This window comes from Drosophila biarmipes, chromosome 2R (assembly GCF_025231255.1).
Source record: "Drosophila biarmipes strain raj3 chromosome 2R, RU_DBia_V1.1, whole genome shotgun sequence".
NCBI classification, from domain to species: domain Eukaryota; kingdom Metazoa; phylum Arthropoda; class Insecta; order Diptera; family Drosophilidae; genus Drosophila; species Drosophila biarmipes.
Window position 1 is genome coordinate 4,742,057 of NC_066615.1, and position 22,051 is coordinate 4,764,107.

The 22,051-nt window shown below is 46.3% G+C and overlaps 5 protein-coding genes across 7 annotated transcripts in view; 2 read left to right on the top strand and 3 right to left on the bottom strand.

The window, feature by feature from the left end:
- Positions 1-22,051, top strand: part of LOC108029579 (alpha-protein kinase 1) — a 70,009-nt gene that overhangs the window by 13,956 nt on the left and 34,002 nt on the right. For 2 of the 3 annotated variants that reach the window (XM_017101941.3, XM_017101942.3), the window contains exon 2: positions 5,614-6,419. In XM_017101941.3, the coding sequence (XP_016957430.1) occupies positions 5,652-6,419 (768 nt within the window). In that variant the 5' untranslated portion in view covers positions 5,614-5,651. Of the gene's footprint in view, positions 1-5,613; positions 6,420-22,051 lie in introns of those variants that run through there. The other variant, XM_050888017.1, reaches the window with a different exon arrangement.
- LOC108029584 (uncharacterized) lies at positions 17,317-18,424 on the top strand. Its single transcript, XM_017101949.3, has one exon. It carries the CDS (start codon positions 17,555-17,557, stop codon positions 18,404-18,406), a length of 852 nt encoding a protein of 283 aa, XP_016957438.1. The 5' UTR covers positions 17,317-17,554; the 3' UTR covers positions 18,407-18,424.
- LOC108029580 (uncharacterized) lies at positions 18,410-19,740 on the bottom strand. Its single transcript, XM_017101944.3, has one exon. It carries the CDS (start codon positions 19,673-19,675, stop codon positions 18,464-18,466), a length of 1,212 nt encoding a protein of 403 aa, XP_016957433.1. The 5' UTR covers positions 19,676-19,740; the 3' UTR covers positions 18,410-18,463.
- On the bottom strand, positions 19,970-20,939 carry LOC108029582 (uncharacterized). The gene has a single exon (XM_017101947.3). The coding sequence runs from the start codon at positions 20,852-20,854 to the stop codon at positions 19,973-19,975; it is 882 nt and encodes a 293-aa protein (XP_016957436.1). The 5' UTR covers positions 20,855-20,939; the 3' UTR covers positions 19,970-19,972.
- On the bottom strand, positions 21,055-21,994 carry LOC108029588 (uncharacterized). Its single transcript, XM_017101953.3, has one exon. The coding sequence runs from the start codon at positions 21,977-21,979 to the stop codon at positions 21,218-21,220; it is 762 nt and encodes a 253-aa protein (XP_016957442.2). The 5' UTR covers positions 21,980-21,994; the 3' UTR covers positions 21,055-21,217.

Genomic DNA, 22,051 nt, shown 5'->3' on the forward strand with positions numbered 1-22,051 from the left:
CCGTAACCCCTATATTATACGACTGCAGCACGGAACGGGACATGCAACTCACGACCCACTCGAGGAGCTCCGCGATGAGGGTATTCCGGGTTGGCCACCAAGAAGGGCTAATAAAATTACGGGCTCAAGCAGAGGGAATGAAAATAATGATCTTTCCTTTTTGGCACTTGATTAAATACTTTTAATAAAGACTTTCAAAAGAGAGACCAATCTTCGTTTTTTTAATTTGCATAATTAAGATGTATTGGTTTTTGGATCCTAATTTCTGAATGTTTGAGACAAATAAAATCTTATTAATAAATTTATTCTTTTTTCCCTAACTCAATTTTGAAAAGCTACTAAATCATTTAATTTTTTATCCATTTTCGTACCAAAAAAGAGTTCCCACAGTTCTTCAGCTTCGGCCTCAAAAATAATCTCGAAAGACAATGAATGTCTTCACAATATTCATAGTCATATAGGGACATTCATAGGGCATTTAAAGTTCTGCAGTTACGAGGCCAGCCAGGTTCCCCCTTGACTTCTCGTTATTATTTCCTTCTCTAAATGAATTAAAATCGCCAAATGTGGGCGATCAGGGGAGTCAGCTGTGCAAAACAAAGCAGGAAAAATGCGAATAACTCATTACGCGGCGCATTAAGGACAATGTCTGGGCGACCGCGAGTGTGAGTGTGCAGGAAGGACCCAGGACTCGGCTGTGAGAGGGTTGATTTTTCAGCTTCAGACTGGGCCTGACTTTGACTTCCTTCCCCGCTTCTGGCCCTGCTCTCCGGGGGCGTTTGCCTGCACATGTTTATTGTTGCCCCTGATACTGCTGTTGTATTGAGTACGCCTCCGGCGATTGTTGCCGCTGCTTTGGCATCGCCTAGTGCGTGCTCCGCTTGAATCACGCAAATTTCATTATTATTATTTTTTTTAATGATTTGAGTGGAAAATGTATGGCGAGTGAATTAAGCGGGCTACGAAAGCCAGTGGGCTGTAGTCCACTGACCGGATTGCAAGTGCCCATTGTTCCAGGCCCTTCAGAAGGAAATGGGAAGTGGAGGTTTTTTCCAAGCAAAACTGTTTTCCTCTCGATTTCACGAAAAATAGATCGTTGCTGAGATTATATAATCTCCGAAGCAAAAATATTTGACATGATATCAACATATCAATTAGGTAATCTGAAAACCATTCTTGATGACCATTCTTCTTACCATTTGATCAACATATAATGGTAAAAGCATATGTTTATAAAATAAAAGTAAGTACTCTGAAAAGGTAAATATTATTATTTCGTAATAGAGACTATGAAATCTCTTTTGCGCTTTGATTAACAACGATTTTTGTTAATCATTTAACAAATGCTGTTTCTTCAATTGTTTTGTGTTGGTTTCGTAAAATAATATTGATAATATCACAATATTTGAATGTCAAATGTGCCCAGTGGTAGATAACTTTAAATTAACGTGAATATTTCGACGTAAAAAAAAAGTTCGTAATAGATTTTTTGGGAATATGAAAAATACTCCTTAAATACCTTTATAAGACTTAGTCATTCCTGGTTAATTCCCACAATCAGGGCACTCCCAGCCGCACTCCCTGCAACGCCTTGGAAACCCTTGACCCACCATAATATATCAGCCGGTGTATTTCATGTGTAATCGTGTGTAATTTTTAAGAAAATTGCACGTTCTGCCGTACTTACACCCCCGATAGGAAGGGCAGCAGCAACCCCGAAACAATGCAAAGGCAAAGGCAAGTTGCAAAACTTTTTATGCTTCCTCCGTGTGTGCGCGTAAATAAATGTTGCATAAATAAGTGCAACTCAATGACTTAATGCCGGCGCATTATCGATTATTTTTGCCGTGGTAAAAGTTGGCTAAAGCAGCCGAAAACCGAGAGCTCCTTCCCCAGCCACCTCAACCTCTGCTCCACTCACTTCCTCACGGCCGAGAACCGGAGTTTGTCGTTGCTATTTAATATGCATTTTGCGCTAATTACAAATCAAAAGAAAAATTTAATAGCCCCAGAGTGGGCCATAAAAATGAAGTTGTCCGCGGGCCGAGGGGCGAGGGGGTTCCGAGCCGAAGAGGGGCTCGATGTCCGTTGGCCGGACTCCGGTGCCCGGTTTCTAATCAAAAATTGCTTTGTGCCACATTTGGCTCCTAACTCTAAATGATGGCAAGTGTGCTACAATTTAGTTTGACTATTAATTACAACAAGTTGCTGCAGTGCAGCAGCAACATGTTCTACATGTTTGCCCGGCCGGGCGAAATTATTGATGATTTTATTAATTTGAATATTGCCTACGAATGGCCGTCGAAGACAAAACGCTCCGTTGCCAAACGACTTGCATGATCCGCTGCGGCGCAGAGGCGACTCCGAATGATAAATTTTTGTCCAGCTCGCTTCTTAGCCGGCGATAGAAAGTTGCATGGAAATTGCAATTTATAGCCGCAGCAACATGTGGCAGCAAGAAAATGAGTATAATTAGACCGGTTTGTAATGCGTTCGCCCGTCGATGGAGTAGGAGCGATGCGGATGGCATGTTGCTGGCGTGCATTGAAAATGAAGCGGGCTCGATTTGAATTATAGTTGCCAGCACGGCGATAATTAATCGTGCTATTTAGTGTGCTACATGAAATTCTACCAGTTTGCTGGTTATTGATTAGATTCGAGGCAAGCGGCGATCGCAGGAAGCGACAAAATGTTGCCGTTGTTGCATGCTGCTGTTGCTGCTGCCGCTGCCGCTGCCGCCTCCGTGTAATTTGGCCAGACTTTAATATGCGCAAATTGTACTTAATTTGGCTGCACATTTTGTCGCTGCCATTTGCTTTCACAACGTGTTGCACCCAGTCGCAACTGGAAGCCACCGTTCCCTTAGAAGCCATCTTCGCCGGCTTTGGGCATTTGCTGTTGACGCATGCTTGAATTTATTTTGTGTGTTGCCGATGTGCACTCTGTTTTGCTGCTCCTGATATTATGCATTGTTTTTGCTTCTTATGCATATGCCAGATGCCGGAGAAGGGTTGCTCCTGGCCCGTGGAGGGGTGCTGGCCAGACATTTGCATGCAACGTACAAAATTAATTATTACGCCCTCTCACCACCCAAAAAGCCGGCCTTTTGCTGACCAAAATCTACAACACGGAGCTTTGCTCAGGCTCGTCCTCGTCCTCGGACTCAGACTCAGGCATTGGCATTGCATGTCCTGCACACTCCAACTTCCAAGGCACGGTCCTGCCACTCCGCACCCCCTGATCCTGATCCTGTGCCCCTCCCTGCCCCCGCCCACACCCCTGCCCCTTGCGGCTCATTACGGCGATGGCTATGTGGCCGGAAAAGTGCGTTCGTTGACTGCTGCCGGCTGGCCAACGTCGACACAAACAATGAGCACTCGAAAAAATAGTTGCCTGTTTATATTGTTGAGAAAATTATTTTTTAAACCGAAGTTGACATTAAGTGTGGTACTTGACTGGCTAGAACTCTATTTGGATTCATGGACTTCTCCAAGGCAGTTTCAGTATTTAAACAAACTGTCACAACGAAGTCGCCCATTTTTTTCAGTGCTTGGGGAACAGCAAAGTGAATGTCTGAATCCGAGCTGCAGAAGTTCGAGTCCGACTGCGACGGCGACTCGAGTTCCGAGTTCTGAGTTCCGAGTGCCGTTGCTTGCATTATTACAACTGCAGACACACACATGGCAGGTCCTGCGGGGTGGGGCTGGGCATGGGGACCGGGGAGCGGGCTTCTGGAGGAAGGGACAGGGCAGGAGCCAGCTGTATGCATTATGCATTAAAATCAACGCCCGTTTTGTGTAGACCTGCAGACAATGCAACGAAGGACCTTTTCTTCCCCCCCCCTGCCCCAAGCGTTGGCTCCCCTTTTTGGGGCCAAATGTCAAGGCATAGCCATTGATGTTTCCTTTGTGGGCCGGAGTTAGGTAAGCTCTTTAGAGCAAATTGTTGCCTAAATTTAGACGCCTTTGGGACCGGCTTAGACCCGGAATTTGCTGCTGCATCCTGAGCCCATAAGAAATGACATTTAGTGGAATCTATTTCGGTTGAGTGACGATTTCGAGAATCCCTTGCTCCTGTGCCTTCCCTCAAAGTGCGTGCACACAGACCTTCGAAAACTCTGCTTCTTATGTTGGCTATCTTCCCAGATAACTTTCCATGCTTCCCCCAGCACTCGGACAACGTTTTCGGACATTTTATGCCCCCCCCTCGTCCACTCTTAAATTTTCCTATCGCATTTTCCTTCTTCTTGTATGCAGGAAAAACTTTCTTGCCAGACACGTTCGCCACATTCTCCCCCCCGCCCACTTTTTGGTCAGTTGTCCCTCTTCGGGTATAAATTATAATGCAGAGTAGGTGTAAAATTTTCGATTACGAATGTGCAGACCACCCAGCTGCTCCGACCCCATTCCAGCGGACATGCATCCCTCCCGCGCAGAAACCACCCGTATGCTTCGGCTTTTGTGTCCATCAAGCCGGGAGCCACACAGAAAGAAACAGTACCTTTCATTATGTAATAAAGAACTACTTGGAACAGATATTTTTGGTTTACCTTTTCTTGATTTCCTAAATGCCAAAATCTAAATAAAGCTATGTAAAATAAGAAAAGCAATTACTGTTCATGTATTTGAGTTTCTTTAAGAATTACTTGATCTGCTTTTGTTCTAAGTAAGTGCAAAGTGAAAGCACATCTTGCTGTGTAATTTTCTCCTCCCAATTCCGGCGGTAAAAGTCGTTCGTTGTCCGGTGCAGAACGTCGTGGCCTGGCAAGGACATGGCCAAAGACTCGGACGCCGACTCGAGCGCCGGCTACGTTTTGCATTTGCAAAATTATGCGGCATGTGTGGGTTCTCCAGTTCGCCCCTTCTGAGCCCCTTCCCGCTCCTTGGCCCCCTCTTGTTGTTTGTGCGTTGTTGCCGTGGTCAACCGACGGGCAACAGGGATAATTAATGAAATTAATGCGCCAGGGTATGGGTTTTAAGTGCACGAAATATTTTCGATAAATGTAAATTCTAAATTATGATGGCCCCAGTGGCCATGCGAGGCAGGAGGATTGGAGGTGAGGGGAGTTCGGACAGACGACATTTGATATTCATGGGGTAAACTGAGTAATGTTGCGCTGATATCCGATAATTGCAAGCTTTGCATTGCTAAACCAGCCTTCTCTTACTTTAAAGGGTTGCTTGCCAAAATTGGCATTACCTAAGGCGTATAAATTATTACCTAATATTAGAGAGATTAATTAGATATTATTATTTAATTTTATGTTAAAGGTGTAGGTGTTTTTAAGTATTATTTTCTGATATAAGAAGAACGGTTCCTTAAGAAAATGATTTTGTATTCTTCGTGGGATTTAGTCCACTAATTGGCCTTTTTGATTAAAAAAAGTTTACAAATTGCTTACGAATTTTAAGTTAATTATGTGATTTAGATGCGGATAATAAAGTAAAGGAATTTGTACAAGAATTTGAGTTTAATGAGGCCAGCAGAAGCAAGGAGCATTGCCTTGTCAGAACATGTATACTCTTTATTATATAATAGCGCCCCATTATGGGCTTAAAATTAAATGCACAAGACGGTACTTAAGCCCTTTCCGTTTTGTCCTTGCAATTGCAGGAGTGGCCCAGGATGCGAGCGGGTCAGTGACACGTGACATGGCCGAGGGCTGCGAGGACTCCGCCGGTGCCGCTGAATCCACGACGTCACAGTCACAGTACACAACGCTAGAAAAGATGCTGGGCACGGTGCTGCCATGTGAGGCGGCCATCGGGGCGACACCCGGCGGCAGCGGCAGCAGCAGCGGCAACAGCAACACCGGCAACACCAGCAACACCAGCAACAACGGCAGCAACATCGTGAAGCGGGAGTTCTGCGACGGCAGCCTGATGCCTGGTGCCGGGGCGAGTGTTAACAATAATAATGCCAGCGCCACCAACAATAACAATAACAACAACAACAGCAGTAGCAACAACAATAACAATACCAAAATGCAGGCAATGATATGCAGCAAGAGCAGCGGCAGCACGGGCAACAACAACAACAGCAGCAGCTCCTCCTCCTCCTCGTCGTCGTCCTGCTCCTCGTCCTCGTCATCCTCCAGCTCGGCCACCAGCACCCTGACGAGCTGCACCACCGCCGCCGTGGTGCCCTCCAACTGCTCCACGAATGCCAACAAATCGCCGGTCTCCCCCTACTCGCAGAGCCTGGGCATGACCATGGGCATCGGCATCGGGGCGGGGGCGGGCAGCAGTCCGCTCCGGGAGGCCAGTCCGCTGCCCAGCAGCCGCTCGCCGCTGAACGCCATCGCCACCGCCCTGATAGCCGCCAAGTCGCCGTGCAGCGGAGCGGCGCCCGCCTCGCCGCCGTCGGCCTCCTCCAACAGCTCGTCGCACGTCCTGGCGCTCAACATCAAAACCGAGTCGGTGAGTCGAACAGAACCGCTGAATTCGTGCATTACCCATTTCCAGCTGAGCAAAGGCCACGCACTTGCGGTCAATTTGATGGCTTAGAAAAACGTTAAACGGTAGCAATTGGCTTTTTATTATTCTTCAAACCATTTCATTTACGCTTTTTAACGAAAAGTCACTAAACTAAAGAACAAAATGTTAAAACAGTTAAAGCAAAAAAATAAGTTCCTGAAAAAAACTACCTTGATATATTATATATATACGTATATTTTAAAGTACGTTTTGTCAAACAAAAAATAATATTAATAATATAAACTGTCACATTTGGTTTGCTTAATTACTTTTATGATAAAATGTATAATACTTTTCAATCCAAGGCTCTTTAATTTTGTTTAAAGCAAAAGGGCTTATACTCATCAGTCTATTTAATCATTCATAATTTTCCTAGACAATTTGTAATACTTTTTATATACCTGCATATTTATTTAATAAATTAAATCAGCAAACTTTCAAATCCTAACTTTTCCCAAATGTAGCTGCCAGTGTCTAATGTTTCAGTCCTGCATAAGCTATTACTTTGACCGCAAGTGTAGGTCCCATTAGAGTTAGGTTAGAATATACCCCTGAGAGGAGCGTGCCCGTTTCGTTCCTGTCTCTGGTTTCATCTATAAGTACATCCGAGTTGCGATTCGGCCCCTAGTGACTCACCTGCCACCCCACATGGCCGAGTTGATTTCTTGTGCGCATTTAATTAGAATGCGGAGCCGGGCGACGGGTCATTAATTAGCCGCTTTGGACCCGCCTAATCAGTTCGATCGCAGAATGTTGCAACCTGGCCAATCAAGGGCAAATCCGCGGCTCAGAGCTCAAATTCTGGCCCCAGGCCGTCCCGTCTCTCTCGGTCGCAGTCGTGCTCTAGAATCGCCAAATCACAAAATGAACTGCCAGAACAAAAACTTTGACTTCGAGCGCGGTCAAATATTTTGTCCCAATTTTAATGACCATAAAAAACCGATCGCAGAAGGGAAAAAACTTTTGTGCAATTGTCAGCAATAAATAAAAATTTCGCATGTCCTCGTTGGTGCGCAGCTTGGTTCGGTTTTCTTCGGGGTCTTGGGTTTTTGTGTTGCTTGTTGCCTTGTGGCACATAGCTTAGCGGCGAATCAGCTCACTATAGTGCGGCCAGAACAACAAGCGATCTGCTGATCAATGCGAGTTCTATTTCAAGTTTATTTTCGCCTAATTCCTCTGCCATTGGACTCCGGGCGATGGTTGTCGCTGCTCGTAAAATGCCTAAGTTATGAGGTTGGAAAACAAAGGGATCAGCTCTGGGAGTTCTTGAGGCGAAGAAGCGTGTGTCAAGCGTAGTCCAAATAAACAGTAATTCGGCGGACTACCAGTTTATTTTCCCATGATATACCAGGACTTAGGAAAATAAGATTTATATTTGAAAGATAGATATAGTAGAACGCCATCGAAAACAGCAAGTCCAAGCACGCTGGCATATCGCTTTGCCATATCCAATATGGTGTTTGTAATTTAGCCATTAAAATTCCCAATTAAATTCGAACGTTTACTGATGTTGACCCAATTCTAAAGGCAAATCAATTCGCTCCGTGGTCTCAAGTATCTCTTCGTCCGCATTTTGTGGCGTTTGGGCCGCTTTGTCTCTGTCGGAGTCTCAGTATCCGTCGAATGCGATCCACTCTAATGACACAATCAGCTCACACGATACAGCACGCACACTCAGAGGCACCGAGGCACTACTTACCTCCTGCGCCGCCTGCTGAAAAACCCAACAAAACGCTGTAAGAAGCAATTAATAAAAAATAAAGCAATCAAAATATAGAAAAGGAAAAAATGGAAAAGTGCATAAAATTTATGTGCATGCAGTCAAATGAGTAATCGACTGCGACGGAGAGACAAGCGGCAACAAAGCCGCAACATTTATTGAAAATTAAGCAAAAAATAAAGAAAAAGCTCGCAAGCTCAAAGGCAGCAAATAATAAGCGCGAAATAATCAGCACACACACTCGAACGGCGATTGAGGAAAAATGTGTGTACATGAGAAATAAATTGTCTATTGGCAGTGCCAAACAAGAAAATCCAGGTGCAATAAAAATCGAATTAAAGGCCAGAGGAAAAAATAAAGTTATAAGTACAATCTATTGGAAATTAATGTGCTGAAAGGAAATCAACGAAAAGAGCTAACACACTTTCTTTGACAAGCCAGTGCAGGTAGTAAAAAGTTATTTGAATAAGTGTTTGATTAGAGAAAGGATAGTCAGTAAATGATCGAAATTTCATGCCTAAAAACCTCAAACCCTAATGCAATTATAAAAATACTTAAAATAAATTAATTAATATTACTATACAAATTATTGACTACTAAGCCAATTGCTTTTCGAATATACTTCTTGTTATTACTCCCTTAAATTTAATTAAATTTTCACAAATGAGGCACTTTTGTTTTTCTAGATCGAAAACGTTACAAAATATACCCAAAAATACTCTAACAGAACTGGACTTGACTTGTTCGAAGATATATTACTGCTAATTACGAGGCCCGATCTGAGCGGACCCATTGAGTACGCAGCTGTACCCAGTTTTTCCATTTGTTTTTGGGCCAAGGCGGCAGCTCTTAAAAGCCGCCTGGCCAACCCGCTGGGTGACTCATGGGCGTCTAATGAGCCGCCGTCCTCCGTCCGCCGACCGCCATCCGCGGGCCAAGCCTTTGGCCTTTGGCGGACGGAGGCGGCCAGCTGGTGAAAGTCGAGCACGGATGTGGCTCTACGCGAGCTCTGCTAATTATAAGCTGATCACAAGTTGCACTCCTTCTGGCCACAAGAGCATGTCGCGCATGCGCAATGAACCGCGCGCGGTTCTAAGAGCGCAGTATGTTACACATGTACGTGCGTGCCAAGCGGATTTGAGTTTGATTTTGATTTGCCTGGGCCTGGGCCTGCTCACTCTCGTGGGTGTTTTCCCCTCCTCCGGCCGCAGTGTCATCGTGATGATAATGGTGATGATGATGACTGCCAACCGGTTTCTGCATTCTGCCTTAAATGTTGCAAATACCCGAGCGGGATTATCCGGGGCTGGGGCTGGGACTGGGCTGGATTTTCAGTCTGCTAAGAGGCGAAAACCTGGCCTGGTTCTTGCTCCAATGTTCTTGGCCCTGGTTATCGTACGCCCAGCTGTGTTGCATGTAAATCGTTTGTAATTAGTTGAAAGTCTTGACGCGTAAATGCAACACAGCAAAGAGGCAGGGAAAAAATATTAAAGAGGAGCAGGCAATAATTGCTTATTAAATGAATGTTCTGTGCAAAAATTTTTATGACTAACCACGTGAGCGCTAAATTGACTGCAAATGAGCCAAAGATGATGGCCCATTGTCGGCACCGGGAGGGTTGGCACAGGAAGGGGTACTTTAAATGGTGGATGCATTGATAAATGGCCGTGTCTTGTCTCTTAAGCGGTTCGGTTTTAGATTCGAGGCATAAAAAACTTTTCACACATTGTACCCCTCGTTTAAGGGGCCCCATAAAGTTCCCCGCTCAGTTCCTTCCACTGCACTCCCGAATTCTTCGGCCAAGACAACAACCCAAATTCCTTTGCAGACATTTTTTGTTCGGTCGTCTTTCGTTGAAATTAATTCAAAATTAATTGCAAATAAATTACCAGGCAATTTGTGTGTCGAGCTGGTTGTTTGCGGCTTCGTCTCTGCGCCAGCTGCATGCAACATTGAAATTGTCAGAGAGTTTAAGTATAAATTAATTATATTGCCAGTTAGTTCAACTTATGCACGACCACGTAATGCCAATAATCATCAAGCGACTTCGGGCCACTGTAATAAGTATCTGGCAAGTTGATTTTGACGTTGTCCGGCTCTAACTACCCCGGCTCCTTGCCTTAATTTCATTTCATTTACGCAAAGCCGAGTGAAAAAAACCAACTGCAAATGGCAAATTGCCTTCGTCTTAATTATGGTGGTATTAAAAAATTATTAACAATGTGGCTGACGTTGTGCGGACAACCACATGAACGGGTTACGGCTGTCGCTGTCGTGGTTTTCAATATCATAAATAATAAGGTAATTTCTATTGCGTGATAATGGACTTGATTGGTACGGGGAAAATATAAACATGGAGACCTAAGTTTGCTAAACTGCATTCTGGTGCTTGGGAGCCAAGCCTTAATCAACTTAGTTCGGCAATGGCTAATAAAGTTCGCTTTTATTTTCACTGGATTTATTGTATAAAGAAATAATTAAACAATTTTTAATAGGTCCAGTTAATTAGTTCAGTTAAAGCCAGTGGTCGATAGGCTCTTAGCTTTTTGGTTATATCTATTGATTGTGTGATGGCCTGGAAAATGCCGTGCTCTTCTTGGCTATAAATCTCGGGCTGTGATTCATGTGGCTTGCAACTGGAAAATCCGTTAACATATGAATCATCAGTATGCTCTACCCTACCGAAGACTCCTATTTTTCGATCTCCTGACCTTTCCTTAGTCATATGCCAGATGGCTCCGAAAATTGTTCCAAAGCTCGCTTGACCCCGCATCTGCACTTGGCAATCGATGGCCTCCAGCTGGATGTCAGCTGGGAAAAGGGAACGGGCGCCCAGGCAGGGTTAATAATTAGCGAAACGCGATTTTGGGCCAACTGGCCTCCATGGGAGAAAATTTAAAAGCCATGCCCACTGGCCATGTGAGCGGAGAGCTGCGGATCGGGCTGGAGCTAAGACTGAGGCTGAAACCGAAGGAGCTTGGCATTAAAATAAATTTAATATAGCCGCCGATGTCGGAGCCGGTTGGCCCAAAGCTGAGACTCAGCCTGAGCCTGAGCCTGAACTTGGCTGTGAGTCTCTCATAATTCGCGGGGGGACCGCGACCGGGACGAAGTTGCAGCCAAGCCGCCGGATCGAACCCGAATCCGAACTCGAAACTGAGACACTCCACTCTGCCTCAAGTTGGCTTCAATTAAACCTGTGTGTGTGTGCAATAGTTAAAGCCAAAAATAGCATTTAAACTCATTAATTTAACGCGTGATTATGACCATGTTTGTAAGAGTACAACTTCGACTCGGACTCGGAGTTCGTGGCTGCGACTTGCCTGCTGGAAGTCTTTACTCGAGTCCAGAGTATGAAAAACGTTGCCAAAAGGCATAATATTTGTTGCTTGTGTTATTGTTACTGGTGCTGTTGGCTTGGCATTTATTTTGCGCTTCTTTTGCGGCCAATAGGCTCAAACGTTGACTAGGCCACCGAGAGAGGAGCGTGTCTCGGGTTTTGACTCTCGGATTGGCCAGATCGCTTCGCATCGCATTGTTGATGTTTTATGCATCAGCGGGACAATTCAGGCTGCACTGGCAGAAAGTGAGCAGACATTTACACTGCTTATAATTATTTTTGTTGCCTTTTATGACCTTTTAAAACCTAATCACATAAGCATAATCAAATTTTATGTGTTATTTATTTATTTTCACGCTTTCCTAAGTTTTTTACACAAGATAAATAACAGACGCGTTATGGTTTTTACTGATAATGTTTAATGCAATTTATACAAATTTTTGTCGCTGTGGGTCAACATATTATATACATTATAAACTGACTCTATTTTGAACATTTGTGTAAACTAAATTCCAGTATTTTATTTTGAAATCAGGACCAGTTCTGAACTTTATATATATGATCATTTAAGTTTTTTAGGCTGTTTGATTTTTAAAATCTTAGCATCCTTTTTTTTATTTTCCCAAATACCAGTCGAAATTAGAAATGAATCTTCTTATATTAAATATTTACGATTTTCTCAGTGCCACATTTTTTTTCTTACATTTCTCTGAATGCGTCACAAATTAAATGCACATTCGCTCTGGCTGAAGGAAAAACCCACAAGACGGGCTGAAAACCGAAAACATAAAAAGATGCCACAATTGCGATAATTTTTCTATTTGTTAGCATTGCGTTTTGGCCCCGAAAGAAATTGGCCATGAGCAGACATACCTTTATGGTTTCACCGAGCGGGAGAGCATTAATTTTTTTATGTGCTCATTGTGGGGCCAAGTCCAAGTGCAAGTCCAAGTCGGCGACCAGGTCCAGAGCCGAGACCCAGACCCAGTCGGAGTCGAACTCGAACTCTTACCGGGTTGTTTATTTAGCCCAGCCATGCAAAGGAGGACGGGAGTGGACGGAGGAGCCGGTCTCCTCCACTTGATAATTGCAATGAAATTGCATTCTACTTCCATTTAGCCAAAGGCGCTAATTCGTTTATTATGAGCTCGGGTGGCGGTGGAGCGTCGAGGAGGAGGGCGGCCGAGATCCACTCCGCAGATGGCATAGAAAATTTCCAAGAAAAGTGCATAATTTTCCACTCTATGCAATGGGTGTGGCATAGATAATAAAAATAGAAATAACAATGGCAGGAACAAGTTTTGTGGCCGATTTTGTTTGTTTAATGAGTGCGCCGGTGGGTGGGTAGTACCATGCCAAAGGAAAACGCGAAACTTGGGACTCGTACCCATCTGTTGCAAAACATTCCATTTAATAAACCACTGACTTTACCGAGTAATTAGTCCCACACAAATTGCAACTAATATGCATGTGCGAAAAAGGAGCAAGGAGATGGCGAAAAGGACTTTTCAAAACTTTGTTGGTGTCATCGTTGGTCTTCCTTGCTGTTGCTTTATTATTGGCACTGCCAATTAAGTGAAATTTATGTGCTTCAATAAATTATGAGTGCCGCAGCTGACATATGCGACACAGTGGGAAAAAAGCAGGGGCGTGGCCGACGCCCCTCGCCCAAAGAGCACGAGCCAAAAACATTGACGCAAAACTTTCGGGCCGAAAGGACAACAGAGGAAATGTGGTTCTGTTGGCGAGCGCGACACATGTCACTAAGGTAAAATAGTTATTAGTAAATATATTCAGCACTTTATTTGCATACCCCGCACCCGCACCCCGCGAGTGCCTCATCCCTGGCTGTATTACCCATACGCCAGGTAGTCCGCCAAACAAGCTCGTCTGAGGGTAACTAATGAAACAATTGACGTGCTGGGAGTCGGCGCCCTCCAAAGCAACGGCAGCGGCCAAAGCCGGCTGATACCCGAACCGAACAGTAGTTGACTGCAATAATTATTCAAGCGCCAAGAACGACGACAGGTGCAGGAGCAGCGCCGACAGGAGCAACGTCCACAGGAGCAACATCCACAGGAGCAGCAGTTGCTGCATAGACGGCTATTATGCGCCCAACTTAACCTGTTTTAGTAATTAATTTGGGCATTGTATGTTTTAATTAGTTTAGAAGGCAACGGCAGCCAGGAGACTGATGACAGTAAATTGAGGGAATATTTTGGTGATTGGTTATTGACCTTGTTCGTCAGGTGAATGGGGGATTAGCTGTAGAACCGATCACACACACCGCTATGACACTGTATATATGACTTTTGAAAACTTTTTTGCCATAATGACTTACTTCTTACAATATTCTACCTCATTATTGAATCAGTGAACGCTAAATAAATGTAATGTAGAGTTTTAAGAGGAATGTTAACGTAACTATTGATATATAAATTCCAAATGTCGTACTCTATATTTTAATTAACCAAAAATGTAACCTTGGCGTAGGTGTATTTAATCGGGAGGGGATTACATCGATTTCAGCTTACCATCCTCCCAATATACAGTACACCACTGAAAAAAGCCTTTCACTAATTATCAATTTGAATTTGGTCTTCGTAACTGGCTCGCCCCACTTCTTTCTAACGACTTGGCACCCATCCCTTCGGGCCATCGATTGCCCACCCCCACATTGTCCCACACCCCCCGACGTATCCCGGCTAATTACCGCCTCCTGCCGGACTGGTCGCGACCTGCCTTCTGCCTTCGGGGGCGGCCAAAGCATATTTCAAAGTCCGGCTAAATACATTTTTAATTATGATTTTGCGTCCATAATTATGACCTAAGCTAACGGCGGCTACAAAACGAGTTGCAAGTGGATGTCGTGCGATGTGGCCGCTGCAGCTCGTAGCTCACGGCTCACGGCTCGCGGCTCGCGGCTCGTAATGGCCTACGATACCCAGCGGAGTCGTCGAATGGCTTAAATTAATAATTACGCGAAAGGCAAAAGGAGCAGGCCAAGAGTCGGTGGCGACTGGCAGGCGTCCTCGCTGTTTGCATGCAAGTGAAAATAATTAATGCACTTAATGTGTAATTATTTCAATTAAACGATACCCTCCTTGTTCTGAACACACCAAACCGCGACCCCATATACCCGATCCTGTTTCTCTCAAATCGGGCGGGACTAGGGTCGGCCTAATTGGGATTTCGCTGGTCGATCATCTCCGCCGGTCGCCAAATGGGCAGAAGAAGTATCAATCTGCGGATCAGAAACCCGTTCCCAAAGCGACTTAACTTAATTATGCTAATGTCGTGCGAGTGGCCGTGCCGTAAATATACGCGAATTTATATCGACGGCCAATTGGCATGTGGTCCAATACACCAATACAGGCGGGCACTTACCCAGTCACTAATTGTCGCCGGGTGTTAACAAACTGATTACCAGCGTTTCCCAATCATAAGCTGCTGTAAACTTTGCATGACTTATGCTCTCCACCTGCGAAATTGACGGCATAATTTGGCGCATGTCGTGTTATTTTAGTGGCTAATGTGCGTTTATTTCCCCTTCCTTTGACTTTCTTAATTCGGTTTACATTTTTTGCGGCTGGCCCGCAATTATACTGCGATTAGAAAGTTTTCGTATTGATATACGAATGCCGTCTAATATTTCTGCATGTGCAAATTCGTACGGGCTTAGCAAACGAGCTAATGGCACATTTATTTATTATGGCCATTTGTGCGAATTACGCTCGCGTGCTCCGAGGCTCCCACTTCCTCTCGGGCTTCCTCTCGTTCCCTCGTCGGGGCACTCGAGTCCACCAGGCAAGCAGAAATGAAGGTATATTCAGTCAATGTATAGCTCCCAGTTCCCAAATCTCTCAGCTTTCTCCGCCAGAACTGGGAAGCCCACGCACTCTCCACACAGAAAACTCCGACCGAGAGCAGCTGCCTTTTGGACATTCCAGAGAAAATACTTTTGGTGTTGGCGGACCGTGATAGCAGAGGGTAATATGGGCCAGGAATTTGAAAAACTACTTAGCTAGAAATGAATTATAAGAACCCATCAATAGGAATATTCTCCGATGCGGCAATGAAAATATAAAACAATCTTTTAAAACAAAAGAATCTCATTTAAAATAGCTGTTAAGGACTGTGAGCCTTGGAGCATTATACGTTATGAAGTTGAATAATTGCGAGCATTAACTACCCAGCAAACAATATTTTCCGTAACTTCTCTGGAGCGCAGAAAGCTGAAGAATTATCTCGACTCATAATAATATAATTAGTTGCTGCAGCTCACATACAGACAACAATCTCTGGGCAAATAATATTTTCCTACGCCCTTTGGAGTACACAATTTGATTATGCCATGTCCAGCAGCTATTTTAGATTTGATTTTTCTGCACGTTTTTCAGTTTTCCAGCTTGGTGTTTTTGTTCGCAACCAAACCCTTTTCCACTCGTCGAGTATTTTTCATATTTTAATTTAAATTAGAGGGCAACACCCACTAAGCCACTCAGTGGATGACGACGGCCATGATGACGACGCTGATGGCAGCTGCAGACGGAGGAAAGCTGCTCGTAACTCAGTCAGACACTCGCTCCGAGCTTAACGCGCTGATGTATGCTAATGAGCCGGCATTGTCGCCGGATCCGTCTGCGTCTCCCGTCCTCCGCCCCTCGCCTGCTCCTGGTCCTGCTCCGGCCCTAACTCGATTGCCGGAGGAGGAGCTGCAGCCGGAGCGCTTCCATAAATATGCATAATGCAATTAACAGCCAAATGTAATTGCAAGCCAGAACAAGGCAAAAAAATAAGCAAGGAGACTGGCATTAGCTGCCGACAAACCACCCGCATGGCAGTCACTGCCCCGTCACATCACTTCACATCACATCACATCACTCGGCGATACATGACAGCGCTCGCTTCTCTTGCTTTGCATATGCCCGACTTTTCCGACTTTCCCGGACTGTAACTGGCCAACCTGTTCCCTCGCACATTTAATTAGGCTATTAAACAATTGCAGAACGCATGTTGGCCGGGCCGGGGCCTCCAGCCTGTCTCCAACCAGTTTGCAGCGCGGCTGTCCTCGCAGTTCCGCCTCAGCCGAACCGAATCGAATAGCTTCGAATCTGCCCGCGAATCTGTGCCAAATTTCGCATAGGCACTGCCAGCAACTTAAGGCCGAAACGAAAAACCGACAAAACCGAATAACCGTTGCGTGCCTAGGCCCAGTCAGCGTCTTTAACTTTTGGCTCTGCTCCGTCTATGCACTTGAAAAAAAGTAGATATTTTTAATGCAGGGTACTAAAGGTGGACCTGAAATACAAATTAAATCTTCTATTGATATAAAATTACAACGTAAAAAATCACAAGCATCCGCCTTGATATGAATTTAATGCAATATGTGTACATTAGGAAAAAAGGGTCTTTTATAAAACATGAATTAATGTTTCTTGTTCGTCTTTAATATCAATAAATATTTGAGAGTTCCTTATTCTTTCAATTTTTTCCTTAATATTTTATTATAAGTGTCACTTTTTTCTCTAATTAGTTATTTCTAAAAAAGATTTCTTCTCTTTTAATTTTGTTACAAATTACGATTGCAAATGCGCTTTTCTCAGTGTGCCCTTGCCTTTTCCTCCATCTATTTGCGGGTTTGGCAAACACCGCTGGCTTACTTGACTCGGCCTGGCTGATTGGGCGCGCGTTGTTTTGCATTTCCAGGCCAGAAACGGCGGCTGCGTAATAAAATGCATTTTAATTTGGCTAAATGTTCAATTAAATTTAAACATGCGCAGTCCGCTGTTTGCAATTTTGTGTTGCCTGTCGCCGCTGCACTGAAGTTGAGTTGCAGGAGAAGTGAATGCGTGCGACAGGACCCTCTTCCGATTTTCACCAATTTCTCCCCAGCAGGCCTTTAGCCATGTTTCGGCTGGCCAAGCCAATATTATAACTTTAAAAATCGTAACACTTCTGTTCCGTTCTTCCCAAAAACAATCAAAATTCAGAACTTAATTCAAGTAGTTTTGGCAAATGTTTTGGCCCACCCTCTTAAGGGGGTTCAGCTCACGCCAGAGCAGCTCCTCCAGTTCTGGTAAGCCACCAAATCCACCAAAGCCTCCGACGCCTCCGACACCACCTGCACCTCCATCGACTCCGCCTGCTCCTTCTGGCAAGAAGCAATGCAAGATCCGGACGCACTGCATTCCGGCCGCCTTCTGCGCCGAGTCGGATAGGTTCAAGTCCATGTGGGATCCGCCGAAGAACCTGCCACCGCCGTATCCCTTCGTGGTATCGCGCCCCAACGAGCTGTGCTGCGGGCCCAACTGCACCAAGCCACTGCCCTCGTTCGACGAGATGTACTACCGCCCCTCCTGCAAGGACGGACCCTACCAGCGTCACTGGGTGGAGTGCCCCAAGTTTATGATCCGCAAGAAGAAGGTCTGTGCCTACGACAAGCTGGAGGCCCTGGACCCGGCCCGCCGGGTGGCCAAGAGGCGCGAGAGGACGACGACGGGCCCGGCCGCCACAGGACCCTGTCCCCATTTTGCTCCTCTGGCGCGCTGTGTTCCGGGCCGTCGTCCGCCCAGGTGCAAGGGGGCCAAGACGCCCTCCTGCTGCCGCAAGCTGTGTGCCCCAATGCCCTGCTGGTCGGAGTGCAAGCATCCCCAGCTGGCCAAGAAACCCCACCGACCTCGGGAGTGCGAGTGCAGATTCCCCCTTAGCCTCTGCGAGGCGGAGCGTGGTCGTCAGTGGGTCAAGATCCACGGCCAGAACCACGTCTGTCCCAGTGCCATCAGGAAGGCCAAGAAGGCGAAGGAAAAGCTCAAGAAGCAGAGGAACAAGAAAAAGAAGGGAAAGAAAGGCCCGAAGGACAAGAAATAAATCTTAGCATTAACTATACATATGCGTTTATTTATGTTTCTTGGGTGTTTCCTTATATTACTCAGTTTCGGCCTCTAGAATGGTGGCTTTGTATTTGCTTTTGCCGGACTCCAGGTCGTTCAAAGCCTGCTTCAGAGCCATGCGCATCAGGAGCCGGGACTCGGGTTCCGTGAGCTGGGCTGAAACCGTATAGCCCGTGTTGTCCAAGTGCTCGGTGATTGATAGGTCTTCCTGGCTAAAAGGCAGCTCTTCATTTGACTCCAAGCACAGATCACTCTTGGGCTGATTGACCGGCACTTCGATAGTCCTGAAGGGTCTGTAAGTGTGTATGTGTTCTTTGGGCTGTTTGTCATGCGTCTGTGGGTTGTTCTCTGTGGTTTTCGAGGGACTGGATTCCTGGTTATCGCCAGCATTTAAAATCTGATCGATTTCCTCAGCTTCGTGTGGCAGCTCAGCGGTTACTGGCTCCAAGTCATCAGGCCCAGAAGCTGTATAGTTCTCCACTTCTTTCAATCCGGATTGATCGGACATCGAACTGGTTAGCTCAGAGGCCGCAGGCTGATTTGATTCCTCCTCATGATCCAGGTTCTTCGCTTTATCTTGGTTAAATGCCCAAGAAGCCATTTCGGGTCCTGAGTAAATCTTACCCATGGTACTCTCTGCCTGGTCCATGCTATTGCCAACCAAAGCGGATTCCTCTGGGTAGAGTGTATTTAAGAGCAGGGAAATCTGACTAAGTTCCTGCATCATAAAGTCCACATTTTTCCGCACGGAGGTGAGAGAGTTTCGTTCAAAGCTGGCAAAGGGTTCTTGAGAGTGCAGATCCTTAGTCAGCTTCTCCCGCCGGGAGCGCATCTTTTCGAACTGCAATTCCTCCTGGATTCCGGAACCGTCGTCCTCGGGTCCCTCCTCAATCTTCATATACGGATCCTCCACCTCAGAGGGTCCGGGCATTCCCGCCAACTGCTCCACGTCCAGTTCGTTGTTTTTCCAGCCCCAAGTGGCAGTAATATCATCGTCGGATTCCTGTTTAAGCTCTTCATAATGGATGTTCCTGTCCTTCACATTCGGCAATACAAACATGTGACTTGTGTGTTCCACTGGCTCTGCCCTCTCGAACTTCTTCAGATTACTTTGGGTTTCCTCCGAGGGATGTGGAGTAGAGGTAGTATCTGCATTGTCGGACAGACAACGCAGGATGTAGTTCGGGTTCTTGGCGGAGCGAAGGATACTACGCCTTAAACCGCTGAGTACCGAAAGGCGAGACATGTTCGAATTTTGAACCAGTCCTAGAAGTGTTCCGAAGGGGGAGTGTTCAAGAAGTGAGATATCACCAATGTATCCGACCTGACAACTTTGCTGGGTAAATTTCGGATTGCTGAGACTTGGATGGAGTAGGAAAACCCATTACCAACAGAAACCATATATACAAGAATATGGTTTCTGCTGAAGGGGTTGCCCAAAAGTCTGTGCGCTCTGCTGGGATTTCTGTTGAACAAGATGTTTCAGAGATCTCAGCAGAGATCACAGCGGAGATGGCACTTGATCCTTATCGTAATCTCATTCTCATGAGCCGCGATAACAGCTGGGGTAGATGCTGATGTTGTGCTTGGCCAAGTGGTGGGCCCGTCGGATCTGATCGCAAATGGACGGCTTTGTCAGACACTCACACTCGGGCGGACGTGCTGGGATGTTGGCCGGGTCCTCCTGGACGCACTCGGAGTAGCTCGGGAACGGGCACTTGACCTTCTCGCACTCGGTGGGGGCGGGGCCACCCCTGCAGTCTGGCGGTATTCGGGCGGTTCTGCAGCAGGGCATGCGAACCCGCGTGCAGCCCTTGGACTTCTTGTTCAGGCACTTGAAGCGCTTCTCCTCGTGCTCCGCGAGGCAGGCGGATCGTGGGCAGATGGGTAGGTCCCGGCGCAGGACCTGGGGAGGAATGGCGTCGCACCAGCAGCACACCCTCTTTGGGACCATCCTGGGACAGCACTCCCACCAGGTGCGCTGATACTCCCGGCACTTGTCCGACGGCTTGTAGTACAGCACGTCGAAGCGGACGTCCTCGCACTTCGGACAGCACTCTTTGGGATAGTGCCACATGGTCTCCGGGCGCTCCAACTCCTTGTCCTTGAAGCTCTCCCACATGGAGACGTGACGGGCCTTTTTCTTCGGCTCCCGGCAAGGATTATCGGCGATCCGGGTATTTATGCAGCATGGATACCGGGGGTGCGTACAGTCCTCCTCGCTGCAGGGACGAACTGGCGGGTCTGTGGGACTGCAGGGTCGCCTTTTGAACACCCTGCATTGGGGCACCAAGCTCTCGGGACACGGCTTCTGGTGCTGGCACTCCTTCGCCAGCAAGGCGCTAAAGTGAACAATGCGGCTCGAAGCCTCGAGCGCCAACATGCCGGGCATCAGCACTATTTTCTTGGCCAATTCTCTGAGCATGGCTGCTGAACTTAAATTTGAGTTCCTTTTCTAAGAGGAAGTGTCTGCCAAAACGTGTGCTAAGGTGTAAGGTTGAGAGTTAAGTAGGGGGTTTCTCAGGGGCTCATCTAAGATTTTCAGTCAGTTGTTCCCAGTGTCTAGAAGAAATCCCAATTAAAAACCTCTATTGGTCAATCTTAAACTCTGATAAAAGACAATCGTTTCTGAACACGAGACATCTTTAATACGTCGAGTTGGGGAGAATCTTAGAGAATCGTTGCCAGCCTCAGCCGAAACTCAGTCACAACACTATAATGCTAAGTATTATGGCTGAGCTACGGACGAGATTGGAATAGAGATCGAAGACCATCCCTTTGTGTTCGGTTAATAGCAGTCCCGATACAGCTTTTGGCGATCGAAGGCGAGTGGATGTTGGGTGAAGGACTTTCGCGGCATACTCGCACAACTTTGGCCCTGGAAAATGCTGGCAAACGGAGCCGAGAACCGTCCGGCTCCCAGTGGTGTGCAGTCCTCCAATCCTTTTGACTTGTTGGAGTAGATGGCTTGGCTTCTTGGGAAGCTCAGACGTCGGTCTTCAGTCTTGGGCAGCAGGCGGTCCTTGGCCTTGGAACATAGCTCATCCATGGCCTCCCGCTGGAACCTCTGGCCGATGCTCGTGATGGCGCCCATCGGCTGCCACTTGGTGGTGGGCTTGGCTTGGTGAGGAACCTGGGAAGGACCTGGTCTCAGGTAGGCCATGGTGGCTCCGCTCCTTGGCAGAGGACTCAACACCTTGTCGACGCACTGCGACTGGTTTCGCACTACCGGCTGGGCTCGGGAGTAGCGGACTAGGAGCTTGGTCAGGCGCTCGGCGCACATCGTGGCCAAAACGGAGGTAGCCATGATAGATCCTCTCCAGTTCTCTCGGGCTCCTTCAGCTCCTAAATATCCCTGGGTGCTTTCGGTCTGCGTGTAAGTTCTGTTCGGGAGTGTCTGAATGGAAACGTTCGATTTGGAAGCCTGTTGCTTGATTAAAAATGGGACACACCGGAAGGAACGATTCATTACATAGATGACAGGATGACAGGGCAAGCTGCGATCAGAAAAGAACCCTTTTTCCGAAAAGTTTAATTTCTCATATCTCATGCCACAATAAAACTAAAATTTCCGTATACTTATGTAAATCAAAAAGATTTAATTTTCAGTTTAGAATGTTGT